The sequence below is a fragment of the Cimex lectularius genome, unplaced genomic scaffold (assembly GCF_000648675.2).
Source record: "Cimex lectularius strain Harlan isolate CLEC.00 unplaced genomic scaffold, Clec_2.1 scaffold129, whole genome shotgun sequence".
Lineage (NCBI taxonomy): Eukaryota > Metazoa > Arthropoda > Insecta > Hemiptera > Cimicidae > Cimex > Cimex lectularius.
Genome location: NW_019392715.1, coordinates 650,645 through 671,006, shown reverse-complemented (window position 1 = coordinate 671,006; position 20,362 = coordinate 650,645). Strand labels below are relative to the sequence as shown.

General features: G+C 34.5%; 1 protein-coding gene across 5 annotated transcripts in view; it reads left to right on the top strand.

Annotated features, from left to right (window-relative positions):
* Window positions 1-20,362, top strand: part of LOC106665780 (Krueppel-like factor 9) — a 222,911-nt gene that overhangs the window by 161,617 nt on the left and 40,932 nt on the right. For all 5 annotated transcript variants that reach the window (XM_014392484.2, XM_014392483.2, XM_024226493.1 and 2 more), the window contains 3 exons: window positions 15-323; window positions 716-914; window positions 9,802-9,861. In XM_014392484.2, coding sequence (XP_014247970.1) covers window positions 15-323; window positions 716-914; window positions 9,802-9,861 — 568 coding nt within the window. The remainder of the gene's footprint in view (window positions 1-14; window positions 324-715; window positions 915-9,801; window positions 9,862-20,362) is intronic.

Below are 20,362 nucleotides of genomic sequence, written 5' to 3'. Positions count from 1 at the left end.
TTTTCAATTTCCAGGCAGGGGATGTGCTGGAGGCCTACCTCGTTAAACAGGACCTGCACAGACTAGACCTCGAGGTGACGACGGAGCTGTTGGACAAGCCGCGGAGAGAGACGGTGCCTCAGGTTGAAGACTTTTTCGAACCACGGCCCAGCTCCTTGAGCTACGTGTCACAAAGGACGGTTCTGTCACAGGAAGATGACGTATTTCTCAAACCCGCACCTCTCTGGGAGGATATCACCTCATCGATACAAAAACTTGACCCTGAGAACGCCGAAATGCTTGCATCAGTCACACAAGTTAAAATGGAGTTCCCAGATGACCAAGTATGTGAATTAGAACAAAGTTACTTGAACTTCCATTCTCTTCGTCTATATAACAACATTAAAATCATTATTTCATTGCTTATCCTGTACGCTTTGACTTACATTTATTTTTCGTTATACAAGTTATTTATATTTTATGGCATGGAACACTTACAAAATGAACGGTTTATGGTATGATAATATATTAATATTAATTTGTTATATCAATTATTTTAACGAGAAGCGTACGCACCTTAACATATTTCAATAAACATTTTCACTGCCTGTGAAGTGCTAAAGATAGATTGCCATAGTTTGAATGAGTCCTTAACCTGTGTTTGGTTTGGTTTGTGATTCTTCTAACGCAAGTGTTTATCAGTATGAAATTACAAATTTGTATATGATTTTTCCAGGTTCTTCACCCACTAATAAAGTGCGAAAAGGGAACCGGCATAACCACCTGCTACAATAGGCAGCAGGTCGACAACGTCGGCCTACCCAGGCGGACACCACCTCCACCCTACCCTCTCCAGTTAAGGCCCCAGGCCAAGTATAACAGGAGAAATAATCCAGAATTAGAAAAAAGGCGGATACACCATTGTACATTTATTGGTAAGCCAACATTGTGCTGCCTAGTTGGAAAATCTAAAGCCGGATCCAAACCTTTAAAAATTTGCGCAGAATATTACACACGAGGTGTGCGTGCGCGTACTGTGGACGGGTCACGCAAGATTTTACGCCATGTCAAACGCGTGCCAACCGAACAGATTTGACGAACAAAAAGGGATTTGTGCCAGTCCTTGATTTTCCTATGCCCCAGTTTTAGTGCAACTATATTGGATTAACCAAAAATTTCACTATGCCAGTTAAGCAGAAAATAAAAATAAAATAGAAATATGAAAACATTACGAATTATCAAAGTGATAGTGGGGTGAGTACTTATTTTCTCACCCCTCAAGTCTTTTATTCATACTGACATTCATTGTTTGTAATATTTCAGTCAATAATTATTCAGAAATCGTGAGATGCGGTCTGGTGTGATGTAGGTTTCAGAAAAACATTTTCTTTATCGTGCCAACGTTTCGATCTTTATTGAGATCATCTTTAGGGCCTGGGATTTACAAACATTATTTACCTATAACAATTACATTTTGGATATGGAAAAGTAACACAATATAATATATAATAAATATTACACATGTTATAAAACACAATATAATATAATTGTATAAATTCAATATTTTCCACATCCTACATGTATTTGTTAAATTTAAACAATGTTTGTAAATCCCAGGCCCTGAAGATGATCTCAATAAAGATCGAAACGTTGGCACGATAAAGAAAATGTTTTTCTTAAACCTACATCACACCAGAATGCATCTCACGATTTTAGAATAATTATCGACTAATGGACACTAATCACCACACATTTCAGTCAATTTTGACCATTTGCCCATTATACGTTTTGTTAGTTTGTGTTTATTTTTGTAATACGTTGGTTTTCAACTTTCTTTTTATATCTTACCGTAAAAACTGATTATCCTTCGATCATTACATTTTCGGAAATTTGGCTTAGTTTACTGGCTTATGATATACATTCAATTATCCTTGTTTTGAACATTCCTCTCATTTCGAGCCATAAAATTTGATCTTGATCTAATCAATCTGGTAAAATTTTTTCGGCACTTAGTTGCAAATTATTTTACGAATTTAGTGATCCATATTCCGTATAATTTTCGGTTTCCTTATGGCAAATGTGGCCATTGAATAACCCAGCAAAAATTCCTCCTATGCAGTGAACTGTACAAAAAATATTGTTAAATTTCGTGGTATCATTTTGTCTTATTCAAAATTTGACCTTACTTACGGCATTAAATATTAATTATAATATATTATGAAATTCACTTCCATCAACGTTAACGCTAAGCAAACCGTTTTGCCCGTTTATAGAAAAAAGGCTTTCTGAGAGCCAATCGTGATTTTAGATGTAGTTTTTTCTACCGCTAATGTAGAAGCAGTTGATGTCGGGTTTTGTCGTGTAGATTATACAGGGTGATTCACAAACTATGCGCGAAACTCACGGAGGATTTTTCAGCTTATTGCAACAAAAAATATTCAATGAATTTTCAAAAAATTCTCAACTGTTTCGGAGATATTTATAAATTCTTTTCTCCAACCTGCTAATTTTACGTTAAAACTCATAACCTTTTTGCTCTTTAAGGTATAGCCATTTTTTTTAAACTGAACCTTGTTGCTCATAGTTTGGCTTTGCGTGTAGATAAAATCTTGGTTGTTGTGTTTTTGTATGGCGTAAAATTTTGAGTGAAATAATTTTTGATTTGCGGCGAAAATATTACTGTGGAATACATTCATCGCAAATTGTTATAGGTGAGGACCAGAATTAAAGGTGAATAGTAATGCATGTAGATTCATCTCGGGGCTTTGCATCTCGCTGTTTATTCAGGCTATAGCCATGATCCTCAAACATTGATAACCCCATATCCGATGGATTAACTTTAGGGATGGTTAGGGTTATGTGAGTGTGTATATTATATATATATAAATTGCAAAATTAAGCCATTAATACATTGCTAATAAAGTATTAAACCACCTTCATTAGACTTAAACAGACTACTAAAACGATATGAAACAAATACATCAGAATAATTTTGTAAAACAGTTTTATCAAGTATGAAACTAAGCCCAAAAAATACAGTTAAGTAAGTACATTTTATAATATCAATTACCAGTAATGATGGTTAATGTACACAGGATAAATGATAGGCTATTATGATTTTAAGGTTGGGCATGTGAATGGTGTAAGTCAATCAAAATCTACTTAAGAACGTAAATTATCGTATGTACTTCATCATATTTGCGAACATATTCTGTTCGAAGTTTGTAAAGGTTCATTTCATTATAATATAACCACACACACACACACACACACACACACACACACACACACACACACACACACACACACACACACACACACACACACACACACACACACACACACACAAACACACACACACACACACACAAACAAACACACACACGCACACGAACAACACTAATGTTACGATTAGTCATTAGTTTTGTTTTCAATGAATTAACGATATTTGAATTTATGATTTTAATGTTTTCACCTAACATGATAAACTTTCTTAGATTAGATTCTTTTATCAACAACATTTATAGTAATCGACATTCATCCGCCGAGCTTTTAATTTTTGGAAATTTCAACTTCCGCATCTTATGTGTTTTCATTTCTTCCTGTTAGATACGCAAATATTTTATTACTCTCATTGAGTTTTAATTGTTACAAACAGCTGGTTTCTAGGACAAATCCATTTTCGGCTTTCGACTTTTCCTTTTTGACATCATTATTAATTGATAATTATTCAGAAATCGTGAGTTGCGGTCTGGTGTGATGTAGGTTTCAGAAAAACATTTTCTTTATCGTGCCAACGTTTAGATCTTTATTGAGATCATCTTCAGGGCCTGGGATTTACAAACATTGTTTAAATTTAACAAATACATGTAGGATGTGGAAAAAAATGAATTTATACAATGCAAAACATATATTTTTTATATTCAATCAAAGTAAACACTTGAACTATTTCGGTTTCGAACCCAAATTAAAAAAGTTTAATAAATTCACTCAAAATTCCCTTAAGTTTTTTTTAATCTTTCACCTTACCAATCCGTGAGCCATGTTTTTCCTTTCCTCCATCAATTTCTTTATCTTTGAAAGAAGTAATTAAAAAAGAAATTATACCAACAAAAAAGGAAATTGAATGAAATTTGCTTGGCTCTAGGTTTGGAAATAGTAATTTAGAATCACCATAGTAAGTTTTTCAACTTGGAAAAAATATTAAAAGAATAAAGGGTTTGCCAAGTCAACAACTGGGATAGGTTAAAAGTTAAAACCACCCAAATTTATTGATTAATTTAGGATTATTTTTTATTTATTCAGATATCGTGAGTTGCGATCTGGTTTGATGTAAATTTCAGAAAAACATTTTCTTTATCGGCCAACGTTTCGATCTTTATTGAGATCATCTTCAGGGCTCAAAGTGTTTGTCTTCTGTGTAATTGTGCCATTCTTGCTTGTCGTGTTGAGACTCTCATGAGGGCACTCTCAACACGACACGCAAGAATACACTTACGATTACTGCAATGCAATTAAATGCAATTACACAGAAGACAAACACTTTGAGCCCTGAAGATGATCTCAATAAAGATCGAAACGTTGGTACGATAAAGAAAAAGTTTTTCTGAAACCTACAACACACCAGACGGAATCTCACGATTTCTGAATAATTTTGTAATTAGGTGGGAGTTTGGATTGTCTATCGAGTAGTGATGATAACTTATTTGTTACTTCTGTCCTTTGTAGTTTGTAACTGTAATCAAAAAGCGGAAAGAGCTTCGAAACGCAAATATTAAAATTGTACTAAATCTATTAAAAACAACACTTTGGACATGCTGAAGAGGTTTTTATAATACAGCTAAGAAAAATTGTCATGAATCAAATCACTCCTTACACCAAGACCTTTAGAAAAAGCAACCAAGATTGTTAATAATATATTGTTTAATAGCCTTTTTTTGTCTTATGGCTATTAAAATTGATTGCAAAATTTCATTTTCTAAGCTCTATTTTATCGACTCAGCAATTGATATTAGAAAACGATTACTCATTGGAAGGTCAAAGCGGAAAAGTGCCAAGGATAAACGTGGCATAAATTACATTTTAATAGATGATATCCGATTGGAGGATTCTATGGGAGTAAGGGGAAAAATCCCATTAACATTTGAGTGGGGGAGTCACGCATCGCGACGTTTTTTCTCCGACGAAAATGGTGCCATGAAAATGGAAGTAACGAATATTCATTATTATTTAATCCACCGGATTGTCAGCTGAATTTGTAAACCTTTCAAGCCTCTTGGTGAATAGTTGGGAGATTTGTCATTTTCGCGGCATTCCATCGATACAGTTCTTTGTTTTAAGTGATGTAATCGAGGTTTTAATGTATATTTTTATGCTAATATATTCCATTTTCTTCCTTGTCTTAAAACCAGTCTTGAGCTGCTTTTTAAAAACTTATATATTTAATTATATCACTAAAAAAGAACACTTATCTACAGTAATTTTTTTCTGTTGAAAATATACTCCGTCGTACATAAAGCCAACTAAAAGTTGTAATTTACACGTCTATAAGATAAACGGTTAGTCCTCATTCAAATATAGATAAAAGAATTTCACTTTTGGAACTTTTCCATTCGTCAAGAGTAGTTTCCGGCCCCGGAGATAGGATAGCCGTCGTTACGACGTATTGAAAAAAAGAAAAACAATGGGGTCGAGATTGTATGAGGCCAAAGATGTCAGGGAAATGGGATATATCAACCGGTCCCGCCCCTCCGGCTCTTCTTGCAGCAAAACGAACAATAGGGCTAATGGGCGAGCTATGAAGGTCCCCGTTTACCTCCCGTCATTCACGGAAAATACGACTGGCAAAAAAGGTCACTCGACGGAAACGGACGGACCCATGAGAGTTAATGGCTAAGGGGACATTCATTGATGCCCTATTTTGCCTCTTTACACCCTCCAGGCGACACTTCCATTGACGCCATCTCGAAAAGAAACCGTCTGAGATTTTGTACCCTTCCTAGAAACATATCAGTCTCTAACGGTAAATCATAATGACAAACATGCGTTTTTCATGTACAAAATACAAATATTTCATTCACTCTACCCCCTTGGTAAAATTTTGTTCACCATGCTTTAATCTAATAATCAGAAATTGTAATTTTAAATTTTAAAAACTCCAATCCACTCTTAACCGCAGCTTAATATAATAATTAATCAAATGCTTTGATCTGCTTACAGTCAACCTATCACTTTTAGAATTCCGAACTTTGGTTCCTGGCTCTAACAAAGATGCTAAGATTTTATTGTGTTAAGGAAACAAAATACAAGTTTTTTCATTACATTCGCCAAGAATATTATAAATTAATTCATTTTTATCCCACTATTAATACATGAAAAAACTCCTCAAAGTCATAAAAGGGATTAACAGTGAGGAATTTTGTTATCTTAAGTTTAAATTTTTTTCAGATTACAGTTCGACATAATCTGTTAGATTATTAAAACATTTTACAACCCAATATTTACAAAAGTTTTCACATCTTTTAAGGTTCAGCCTCTCAGGAACTATTTCATTACAGTTTCTCGTATAGTGATTATGTACAGAATTAATTTTTTTTTAAGTCTCACTTTGTTTGTAACAATAAATTACACATTGTAAGATATATAAGCTGGGCAAAGTCAAAATGTTTAATTTAGTAAATGTTTCTCTGCAACATTCCCTATACTTTAAATTCCATAAAATTCTCATAGCTTCACGGTTTTTTTTTTCAAGATTAGTTTAGCATGACTAGAGTGACCCCATGAGGCATAAAAGTTTTATTGTGTTAAGGAAACCAAATACAAGTTTTTTCATTACATTCGTCAAGTATATTGTAAATTAATTCATTTTTATCCCACTATTAATACATGAAAAAAACTCCTCAAAGTCATAAAAGGCATTAACAGAGAGGAATTTTGTTATCTTAATTTAAAATTCTTTTGAGGTTACAGTTCGACATAATCTGGTAGGTCATTAAAACATTTTAAACATTTTAAAACCCAATATTTAGAAGTTTTCACATCTTTTAAGGTTCAGGAACTATTTCATTACAGTGTCTCGTATAGTGATTATGTACAGAATTAATTTTTTTTTAAGTCTCACTTTGTTTGTAACAATAAATTACACATTGTAAGATATATAAGCTGGGCAATATCAAAATGTTTAATTTAGTAAATGTTTCTCTGCAACATTCTCTATACTTTAAAGTCCCTAAAATTCTCCTAGCTTTACGTGTTTTTTTTTCAAGATTAGTTTAGCGTGACTAGAGTGACCCCATAAGGCATAAACAACGTACTATTGGAAACAAGAAGCATAAACATTAATTGAAACTCTTTGAGATAGATTACACTTGAGACTTCTCAGTAAAAATAATTTTGCTAAGTTTATATGGAACAAACTGAAAATGTGCATCTCGTGAGAGAGGTGAGATGCTAAACCTAATTGTTTTATTGGTTGATTGTCGGTTTGTATTTCTTGAATTAGAAGTTTTCAGAATCATAACCTTTTTCTTCTCTTTGTTTTAGACCATTCTCAATGAAGCATTTTTCCATTCAGTTCATTATTTTGTTCCATCAGCCACTTGGTCCATTCAACAGGAACTGCAGTCATCAGTACACCCTGTAAAATGAATTGTGGGAAAATAACTGTAAAGGTCATTCGTGAAAATTATGTACATATGGGGCCTAGAATCTTAGAAATATAGGAATTAGATAGGGTCTATCGAGTCAAGTGTTGGTGTTTGTTCGTTTTTATTTTGAAAAAATCAACAGGTCCAGAAAAGAATGGCGGTTTTTTTCGCAGAATATTGAACAATGAATAACCAAAATTTATTCTTATATTGTTAAATGATATAATAATAAATAAATTGCAATTTATTGAATTAACATGTTAACAAACCAGCGAAAAGTACACACGGCTTATTGTTATCAATTTAACTACATACACACGTACCTATAATAGTAACATTGAAGAATACAATAAATTACAAATTTAAAACCCTGCATTAGATCAAACAATTAAATATAAACAATGATGGACAAAATAAACGTACCACCATTAAATTTTAATGTGTGGTGTTTAGTAACCGTTAGTGAATGATTATTCCGAGATCGTGAGATGCGGTCTGGTGCGATGTAGGTTTCGGAAAAACGTTTTCTTTATCCTGCCAACGTTTCGATCTTTATTGAGATCATCTTCAGAGTTCAAAGTGTTTTCTGCGTAATTGTGTCATTCTTGTGTGTCGTGTTACACTAAAACTTACGTCACGTCAGACCCCATCTCACGATCTCCGAATAATCATTCACTAACGGTCACTAAACACCACATATTGTTACAGAGAATTCACAGATCTCATTGTACCTCAAAATTATGCATTCGAGAAGGTGTTCAAAATCAATTCACGCAGAAAACAAACACTGAGTGAGTAGAAATATTGATTGAATATAAAAAAATATTAAATTCACTAGTTTCGTGGTCCGCTTGACCAATTAATATATTTCAATTAATTAAGGTTTTTAGTTGAGATGGAAAAGTCAGTGTCACGAGCGGGCTTCGAACCCACGATCTTCGGCTAGATACGCCGTTGCTCTACCACTTGAGCTATCGTGACCTCGATGCACTCGGACACTACCTTCCCAACTTTTGAATTCTCTCTCCTTTTTGCCATTTTTCGAAGTATTTCTACTCACTCAAAGTGTTTGTTTTCTGCGCATGTGCGTCAACACTGAGTGAGTAGAAATAATTTGAATGAATATAAAAAAATATTTTTTTTCTCATTGTATAAATTCACTGTTTTCCACATCCTACATGTTTTTGTTAAATTTAAACAATGTTTGTGAATCTCAGGCCGTAAGATGATCTCAATAAAGATCGAAACGTTGGCACGATAAAGAAAATGTTTTTCAGAAACCTATATCACACCAGACCGCATCTCACGATTTCTGAATAATTATTGACTGATATATTACAAACAATGAATGTCGGTATGAATAAAAGACTTAGGGGTGAGAAAATAAGTTTAACAAGTATTGACCGCAGTCTCACATTGATCATTATTAATTGATAATTATTCAGAAATCGTGAGATGCGGTTTGGTGTGTTGCAGGTTTCAGAAAAACTCTTTCTTTATCGTGCCAACGTTTCGATCTTTACTGAGATCATCTTCAGGGCTAAAGTGTTCGTCTTTCGGCCACACGACACGCAAGAATGGCACAGTTACACAGAAGACAAAAAAAAAGGATTGTTTATGCAGAAGTAACAAATAAGTTATCACCACTACTCGATAGACAATCCATCATCTTCAGGCGTGAGAGTGACCTCAACACGACAAGCAAGAAAGGCACAATTACACAGAAGACAAACACTTTGAACCTTGAAGATGATCTCAATAAAGATCGTAACGTTGGCACGATAAAGAAAATGTTTTTCTGAAACCTACATCACACCAGACCGCATCTCACGATTTTTGAATAATCATTTGAACAAAATAAATATATCAATATATTGTAAAATTTACATCATAAAGAATGCTGAACAATAAAATCTTTCTTATCTATTTTTTCAAAAAATGCATAAAAACATTTTTTTTAGTTTTTCCTTAAACAATAAAAAAAATTATGGTAAATTTTCTGTCACTCAATGATGTCTAAGGTTCAAAGAACATATTTAACTTTTTCAGCTAACTTTTATTTTTTTGCTTCTACTAAAGTACATTTTTATGATCGACTTGTTTCTGTTGTGAGTCTATGTACTTTGCTTGATGATTTATGTTTACTGTTATTTATAAAGATTGTAATTATTTTCAGGCTGTAATAAAGTGTATACTAAGAGTTCACATTTAAAGGCCCACCAGCGGATACACACGGGTAAGTTCTTTTTCTTTTACTTAGACATAAACTTTCTTTCGTGAATAATAACAAAGTGCCGATGTTCCGTGCAGAAGTTTCTTTGTAAATATCTGCCTTTGATAATTTTCCGATACCACGGGGCGAGATTAATACAACAGGGTTTCACAATAGGGTTAGTGGATTTACGACGCCTTAGATATCAATTTGCAGCAATAACCGTCGTCGGCGTCGATATATCTACAGTAAGTCACCGATTCTTGCACCTATTCGCAAATTCACTTAACAACCTATAATTTATGCACGTTTATATAATTTCGCTATAAACTTAATTTTAATTAAAAACTTGTTTAATCGAAAGTTCAATAAGCACGCGTTGGGTTTTTGATTTAGATGTTTTTCTTAGATTAATGTATTCAACCGGCTACGTGCAAAAGCGATGCCTGTTGAATACATGAATCTAATCTATCTAATCAACCTTAGTCATTCCCAACGAATAATCACGGTTTCATGAATTACTATTGTAAATTCTTATTTCTCCGATTAACAAACAGCTTGCGTTATTTGATAAATTATACATCTAGAGAATAAACTCGTATAAGTCATGATTTGTTCAAAGGAAGCGTGATGGCCAAAATTGTCGATGATCGAAAAAAAAAGAAAAGAAAATTTGTATCCAATTAGTTCCGCTAATTATAAGTGAATAATAAATTTTATGGATAATAGAACATGAGTGTATCGCACAACACGTTTACTTAAAACCGAGAAAAAAAATCACTGATTTATTTCATGACTATCCAAAATGAAAAATCCCAAATTTAATGCAAATGACAAACAATATATTTAAATTAAAAATGTATTAAACTCCAGTTAGACCCAGATATACGTACTGAAAGCTAACTAACTAACTAGCTAAGCTAAGCTGTAGTTAAGAGAAATATTAAAGGCTATCTTTACAGAAATTCGTAATTTTTAGTGAAAGAAGTGAAATTTATAACGCTAATACGAATAATATATTAGGAAGATTTTGAATGCCAATGTAGAGTTCAAATCTTCTTTAAGGTCTTTACTAGGTGAAAGAAAGACAAAAGTGTTGGGATCACCAAGCTTTCGGCAACATTATGTTGCCATCATCAGGGCCTATTTATTAAGAAAAAATATACATAATTAATATAAATTCAACATTCAACAATTAAAACAATAATGCATACTTTCCCAAGAGAGAAGAGCAAAAAATTCTTATCGGAGAAAAAAACTAATGTAAAAGTGCTTTGGTTTAGGTTATGAAGCACATGGCCAGCATTCAGTTATACATGGTGAACAAGGCATCTATGTAAAGTAGTGAGTAATTATTCGCATATAACATTAACAATTGACAAAAATAATAATTTATATATATAATAACAATTTTTTCTAAAAAATTACCTCACTTTTTATTTTTAAAAAAAATTGTTAGTTGCTAGTAATAAAAAGATATATAAAATAAAATAAATTAAGGTTATAAAAATTAAGGTTTTTAAGCCTTTGTAGCATGTTTTCCAAGTTGCCACTTCTTTCCCTTTTTACAGGCGTTGACACGGCGCTCATCATTGTAAGATTAATGTCGCGGGTTCGAATCCAGCGACCCTGCATTCGAAAACGACATAATTACAAATGGGCTTTTTTTCAAAAACACCGGCACCGTAAGGGTTTACATGACCACTGCTGTTGCGAACCCTCGTAAAAAAAATAAAAATATATTTGAAAATTGTGCGCAGAAACGAAGATACAGATGCCGATGCCGACGCAGAAGGCAGGATGATAAGTTAGATTTACCCACGGACCACGGTTTAGACACAATTAAAATTAAATGCATATATCGATGTCGTATACTAGACGGCAGTCTCTCATCCAATTTGAAGGACTGACTGGGATATTTTTTAATCATTCATCTAATAATAAATAAGAAAAATTTATGGTCAAGTTTTTGTAAATTTGTGTGGTGATTAGTGACCGTTAGTCGAAGATTATTCAGAAATCGTGAGATGCGGTCTGGTGTGATGTAGGTTTCAGAAAAACATTTTCTTTATCGTGCCAACGTTCGATCTTTATTGAGATCATCTTCAGGGCTCAAAGTGTTTGTTTTCTGTGTAATTGAGCCATTTTTTCTTGTCGTGTTGAGAGTCAATCATTCACTCTCAACACGACAAGAATGAATGGCACAATTACACAGAAGACAAACAGTTTGAGCCCTGAAGATGATCTCAATAAAGATCGAAACGTTGGCACGATAAAGAAAATGTTTTTCTGAAACCTACGTCACACCAGATCGCATCTTATGATTCCTGAATAATTTTTGTAAATTTTTTTTTCGTAAATAAGAAACGAATTTATCGATACATTTCAACGAATATATCGATATATTTAAAGTATTTATACTCAAGTATATCGAATATACTCGATACATATAAAAATATATTCTACGGACATACATATAATGAAACGGTCAATCGTTCAGAGTGACGCCACTCTTGATAAAATGAATGAACAAATTCTACTTACTGATTATAAAATTGATTCGACCAGAATTATAGCAAAGAAATTTGGGAACAAAAGTAATCAATAACTGCATGATGAACTGGGGGTTGCCTCTATCATAAGAGGTCGACAGATTGTGTGAAAAAATGTCGGCTCTACCGTTATTTTAAAACCAGTTCAGAACTAAGTAATAATTGATACTAAATATTATTATTATAATGTGATACAGAAAGGGCGTTATCATTTTACACTAACTAAAGTATTGTTGTAGCTACTGCCTGCTTTCCTTCGGACGTAGTCGCATTTTCTCCAAAATACGATGACTCGAAGCATGATTTATCTATCTTTAATCAGTTTATGAAAGTGGTAATCTCTCTGGAGTGTTGTATGCTGGATAAAGCGAATGCGGACAGGCGGTGCAGGTTAGAACCGATTTGAAAAGTCATTGTGGCAGGGAAAGCTTTTAACTTAGCATACATGTCTCGCCTTCGGATAGGAGAGATCACTTTCTTGAGCGGTAATAATTTTCGCTCTTTCATTTAATAATAATGACTGGTTGACAGAAATTGATTTCACACCTTCTTCAACCAGCTGATTTATTCGAAACGAACGACGGCATCCATATGTAGACGAATTGAGATCCTGGTTTTCAAGATCATTTTATATACATATTTGCATTTGTACTCTTGCTCATTAATGAAAAATAACTCTTAATTTTTAACCAACTCTTTAAAGCCAATATGACTAAAGAAGGATCTTTTTTTATATATAGAAAGTAGCAGCATTAACAATTTAAGCAGCTCAATGATTCCCATTGATTAACTGTAATTATCGTACTTGGGTAACTATAGTTATTAACTTAAAACATCAAAAGTCGATTTTCAAGTTTCCATCATATCAGTCCTAACGGAACCAAACTCTAGTGGTTCTTAGTTATTAATATATGAAACAAATACTAGACTTATTTTATAAAGAAAAGAAAATCAGTCAGGGAAAAGCTTTTAATAGTTACAATTAATTAAGGTTTTTAGTTGAGATAAAAAAATCAATGGCACGAGCGGGATTCGAACCCACGATCTTCGGCTAGATACGCCGCTGCTCTACCACTTGAGCTATCGTGACCTCGATCCACTCGGACATCAACTTCCTATCTCAACCCCACCTTATGAGTTTTCCCTCCTTGGTAGAGCAGCGGCGTATCTAGCCGAAGATCGTGGGTTCGAATCCCGCTCGTGCCATTAACTTTTTTTCATCTCAACTAAAAACCTTAATTAATTGTAATGTATTAATTAGTGTGGATGAGAATGTCCATTTCAGCAGTGAATTTGGCTGATTTTTCCATTTTTGTTGTAAGCACTGCGATAATGCAAGATGTGATGCTGCAGCTAATTTGTTTTGAACTGTTAGATTGTGTTCAAATTCAAATGCCGCAGGTATGAGCGACAAAAATATTTACAGCTGATAGGATCTGAACCCTTTTTTGGAATAGGAATTCGCACTATCAATGAATACCAAAGACAAAAGGACAAAATGAAAATGAGCGAACTGTGTAATTCACTCACTGGACATAAAAATCCAAGAACATCCTTGCAAATTTTGGAAAAAAGAAACATCCCATATTTTATAGAGGACATAAGAAACTAAAATAGACATTTCCCACTAGTGTGATTGTAATGCAATATATCAGTCATGCAGTGGAAGTAACATTGAAAACCCAATTACTAACCGTCTCCCCCCCCCCCAACAAAAAGTTAGAGCATTGCCCATAAACCTAATTTTGGAAAAAAACCCAGAATGGATCAAAGGAAGCAAGAAAATTTGGAAAAATAAAGAAAAAAAATCATAAGGATTCTTTACCCCTGCACACTGAATGGGCATCTGAAGAAGATGGGTATAATCCAAGACGGCACATGCAGATTCTGCAACTCTACTAACAAAATGTGGTGCCATATTCCCACGCAGGAGGAAGTGGTTTGGGATGTACGATATGGCCGTAGAAGAAATTCAACCATTGAGACCGGGCCTATTAATCAAGTTCCTTAAAGAAATAGGACTCAGTGGCGTGCTATATGGAGCTCTGTAACCACAGGTATACAATAGCTCACAATGTCGCAGAATACAATTATGCAGGGTGGGCGACCATGACCCGAGGGGTAGACTCGTACCCCGTAAAAGGTCTTGGTCGGCTCACGTGACCTGCATAAACCTCTTAGACCTGTTCAAACCCCAAGATTTTGGACCATCAGAGTGATTTGTGATGTCCTCTCCTTCAAAAGTTTCAAATCTAGAGCTAGTGCCAATCACACTCAGCGTGCCTTGCCGTTATTTCTTTTATTTCGTAAAAACGGCAAAAGGGATCTGGTAGAATACCCTTTACGGAGAGGTGTCTTCTCAGTGGGCAGTGGCCCGTCAGGATACCTATCAGCCTCCTAATTTCCTTCCTTGAGATAGAGAATAGCCATTTCGATTCTGCTGGTTTGATCTCCTTAACCAACTCCTTCGATTGCGTGTCCGGAGGATAGATTCCATTCCTTAAGGATTTGTTTCATACCCCAGTTTTTAATACTCTCTTTCGCTGTGCTCATAGAGTGAGGTAATATCGGTTGTGGCCCGACAAACGCAGCATTTGAACCTTCTTTGGCCAGTCTATCCGCCTCTTCATTGCCATAGTGTCCTTTATTTGCTGGTATCCAAATAAGGGTTACCTTGTTCTCAAACCTGGAAGAGATTCTATTGATAAGATCTACAGTTTTCTCCACCAATCTACCGAATACCATACACCCCGATTAATACATGTACATCTACGAAAATATTTACCCGACACAGTAATTGTCTAAGCGCGTCACCACTGGGCAACCGTCGTTCTCCTAATGACACCGCATTCATAACCACGTTATTATATACACGATGTATACAGTTTCAAGTAAAATTTCTAATTATCATGTCCATAAAATTAACTTGTCAACTATCATGTACATCATTCGAAAAAAAAGAAGTTTTTTTTCCATATTATTAGTGTATTATTGAACTGGATAGCACCATTCCCTACTATCCATATTTAGCTCATAAGTACTCATTACTATGGATCACGAGGCAGATAGTGATATTTATACAAACAAAAGATGTATAAGTGCTTAATATTCTCAGCAGGAGCTCGTCAATAACACTCATTAGAGAGGCAGCCGATCTAAAACGCTGGCCCTTTGCATCCGATCCAACTCCAGTAGCCATTGCAGTAATCGTCATAAGACTAATTGTCCCCCTTTTTACTTTAAGACCGTCCGATACAAGCATTGTAACATAGAACATTTAAACTTTACTCAGGTCAAGATGGAAGCCCCTCAACCTCGCGAAACTTTTTTTTTTGTGGCGTAAAAGTATTAAGTATCGAGCGGCCAGAACGATTAAATAATGGAAAAGAATTCCACTCGTTCGTTCCGACAAAGAAATAGAATTGTTCTTCCCTCGGTCGACTCATCCTCACCCCGTTCATCATGATGACAATCCAGCTTGGGAAGGATAATAAGACACCTGGCCAGCCACGGGATTATTTTTTCATGTCCAAACTTTCATTTGTCAACTAGCATTTATGCGTTCTGAAATATAAATATAATGCTGAGACAGGATCAAGAGGTTTTGTTTTGACAGGTTAGAAGTTAAAGTGTTTTTATTTATTTTTAGTTAGGTTAATTGTGTATGTGTAAAGGATGAAGGAGGGATATCGAGTTATGTGCATGCCAAAACATTCATATCCTCTTCGCTCTTGGGTGACACATTCCACTGGACTACTATATTGAAATCCAATGAAGCTTCTGTTTATGACCGCATAAGAAATGTTTACGCTTCTTAAAGCTTTCTTGAAATATTCTACCTATTTAACATTTTCTGAAAAATATCACAAGTGAGTGATCAGTCGAGGTTATTCTACTTTTGATAATTGTTTTCTCTTACAAATTTAGTTATTAGAAGATTTATGAAAAGGCGAAAAAAGTTATTACAGAGATTTTGCATCGCTATTTCAAGGTCACTGTTATATTTCACGTCTTTCAAATAACGTTGACGCTAGTTGTTTGGAAATATTTTAATGCGCGTAAAAAGGGAAACAAGTGGCAACTTGGAAAACACGCTACAAAGGCTTAAAAACCTTACTTTTTATAACCTTAATCTATTTTATTTTATATCTCTTTTTATTAATCCTTAATAAGAATTATATATTATTCATGACCATGAGAATATTTTTTTCCGTTACTGATATCGTTCTTTTCTTCCAGTTGGGCTAGCTCATATGGATATTATAAAACAGTCGTAATGTACGCAAAATTAAATATATCAATATATGTTTGACAATATCAACAACGATACATAGTTTTCGATAGATCGATATATAGACTAAAGATTGCCATCCCTAGTCAGTAGGTCTGAATTAAGATCGAAGTTGGGTTTCTCCATTTTTGTAAGCTTTCTTTGATGTCGGTGAAAGGGCCCAAATTTGCGGCATGGGAGGCAAAAAGTTGCGTTTTTTAATCGTTCAGTTAGTTTTTCTGATTTGTATTCAAGTAAATTAATAGATAAACTGATGTAGAGATAAAGATCTATCTTTAATTTTGAGACTTCAAGTTTGACCATTGCCTATCATCGAGGTATGTCCATTCTCGCTGTTTTGGACCAATTAAATCCATATGGGTTACATTTACAAATTTGCCAATTTATAATAATTTAAAAGTTAAATACACCTGCCGTCCTGTATTTTATAAATTTTATCCAGCTTAAACTCTTCGATGATATTAACTGGACTGTGAAGAAATCATTGCTTGAATTAAAAACTTGCGTAAAGAAGTTTGTGACGAATTAGCATCAAACGATGAGTACTGTCATGACCCCAGCCCGGATATTGTCGGTTTTGAAACACGTGCGTGGGGATTCATGTGCTAACGATTAGTCAAGGGTCTTTCTGCTTGATCCCCCGCCGTCAATCTTTGGTTTTTTAGACTGTCGGGCAGAAATGTTCGCATTTAAATATAGTTTGAGGATGCCAAAAGCATTTGATGTCATTTGAACTGAAATGATCCAAGAAATAGGTTCAATTTAACAAGCACGCTAGACGAATTAGGCCTTTTCCGAAGTACATTTTTGACACCGCATAAAATGAGCCTTTGGTAGAAGGTGGCCTCTTACCGAAACATTTTTCAGAATAATGATACCCAAAAAACATTCTTTTTTGAGCGGTCAATTAAAATTTGATCAATACAATACACTACTTCTTTAGAAATCGTGAGATGCGGTCTGGTGTGATGTCGGTTTCAGAAAAACATTTTCTTTATCGTGCCTAGGTTTCGATCTTTATTGAGATCATCTTCAGGGCCTGGGATTTACAAACATTGTTTATATATTACAATTACATTTTGGATGTGGAAAAGTGAATTTATGCAATTCAAAATATATTTTTTTATATATTCAATCAAAGTATTTCTGTGCCAAGTGTAATTTTGCCATTCTTGCGTGTCGTGTCGAGAGTGCCAGTGAGATTTTGCTATTTTGTGTTTATATACGTTGGATTTTGAAGGAGTGGGGAATAGATAATAGTGAGTAGAAATACTTTGATTGAATATAAAAAAATATATATTTTGAATTGCATAAATTCACTTTTCCACATCCAAAATGTAATTGTAATTTATAAACAATGTTTCCAAATCCCAGGCCCTGAAGATGATCTCAATAAAGATCGAAACGTTGGCACGACAAAGAAAATGTTTTTCTGAAACCTACATCACACCAGACCGCATCTCACGATTTCTAAATAAATATCGATTAACGGTCACTAATCACCACACAATACACTACTTATTGCAGTTAACGCCATTTTTAATGTACAAAACGAGATTTTGTATATTTTATATTATTCAGAAATCGTGAGATGCGGTCTGGTTTGACGTAGGTTTCAGAAACTCAATTTCTTTATCGTGCCAACGTTTTGGTCTTTATTGAGATCATCTTCAGAGTCTGGGATTTACATGGTTTAAATTTAACAAATACATGTAGGATGCGGAAAAAAGTGAATTTATAGAATGCAAAAAGAAATATTTTTTATATTCAATCAAAGTATTTCTACTCACTCAAAGTACGCACTCTCAACACGGCACGCAAGAATGGCACAATTACGCAGAAAACAAACACTTTAAGTGAGTACAAATACTTTGATTGAATATAAAAAATATTTCTTTTTGCATATATCTGCAATAAGTCAATTTTAATTGACCGCTCAAAAAAGAATGTTTTTTTGGTATCATTATTGTGAAAAATGTTTCGGTAAGAGTCAAATTCCACTGCTATCTCCTTTTAGTAGTGAACTGACTCTCCTATCAGCCGAAAAACGGGAGCCATGAATCTCTTCTATCTGTCCGAATGTTCGGCAGCCAGATTGCCCAAATAGCAGACGTTTTTTTCCCCGTCTACTCCGATTCGGCCGAAAAGAGGGTTCCTAAGATCTAAATAGCAGCGCGTGCCACTATCTAGTACATGACAACTGCATTACTCGCCGACGAAAACGGTAGTGGGTAGCAGAGAAAATTTCGTCTGTGGAGGCTACCGTTTGTACTACCGAGTAATGGATTTTTCAATAAGATTTTATCTCAGAGGAACAGTTATTTTGCAACGTTGGACGTGTCGAGGCTGTGAAAACTATGTTGGATGTGGTACGCCCGGAGGCTATGTCGTTCTGAATTAAACATGTAAATTGGAACGGACTCGCTCCCGAATTCTTTTCTTTAATGAGACCAGTGCCAGATTTTATCTCCCCTGTGTTCAAAAGGATATAGAAAAAAAGAAGAGACGAATCAATCGGGAACCCTTCGGTTACGACATGATTTCAATAAAGATAGAATGATAGAATAATGCGAACTCATTTTCCAATTGTAGTATATCTTATCAGGCACCGGTTACATATTTAAATTTTTAAAGTTAAAAATTTACATATTTCACATACTAGATAGTATTTTCCTCCTTTCAATTTAAATATACGAAACATACCTAGAACAAATATATTGAACAAAATAGTTAATTGTTTCATTAGGGGACGACGGTGGGCGCAACGGTTTATGCATTGACACGGCGCTCATCACTGTAAGGTGAAGGTCCCGGGTTCGAATCCAGCGGCCCTGTTTTCGAGCCGGATATACTTACAAATGTTTTTTTTTTTTTCAAAAACACCGGCACCCTGAGGTTTTATAAGACCTCTCCTGTTGCGAACCCTCGTAAAAAAAATGTTTCATTCTTAAGAATCAATGTGTGTTGATTAGTGACCGTTAATCGATAATTATTCAGAAATCGTGAGATGCCGTCTGGTCTGATGTAGGTTTCAGAAAAACATTTTCTTTATAAAGTTTCGATCTTTATTGAGATCATCTTCAGGGCTCAAAGTGTTTGTTTTTCTGCCACTCTCAACACGACACGCAAGAATGGCACAATTACACAGAAGACAAACACTTTGAGCCCTGAAGATGATCTCAATAAAGATCGAAACGTTGGCACGATAAAGAAAATGTTTTTCTGAAACCTACATCACACAGACCGCATCTCACGATTTCTGAATATTTACGAATCAATAATGATCAGAAAGATGTCAAAAGATTTTCAGAGCATAAACAATCCGTAAAAAACAGGACAATAAAGTTACGTTTATTCTTACAGTAAACCATTTTTATTTTTAGGCCGGATTTTAAACCAAGTTAACAGATGTAGTAAAACACGTTTTGTCATTTGAGGGGGGGGGGAACGTAACGTTCAACTAACTCGGATGTCGCAAACAATACTGAACTGCACGTCATGAGATAGCAAATATGAGTGAGTAAAACCACTCTACCACTGCGCCATTACAAGAAACTGAACGTCATATGGAATTGGAGATTTTCAGTTTGTCGTCAAATGATGTTTCCTTGTGTAAAATAATTTGATTAAAAACAGAAACGCCAAATTCACTGATTTCCTCCCTGAAATTTTTATATACTAA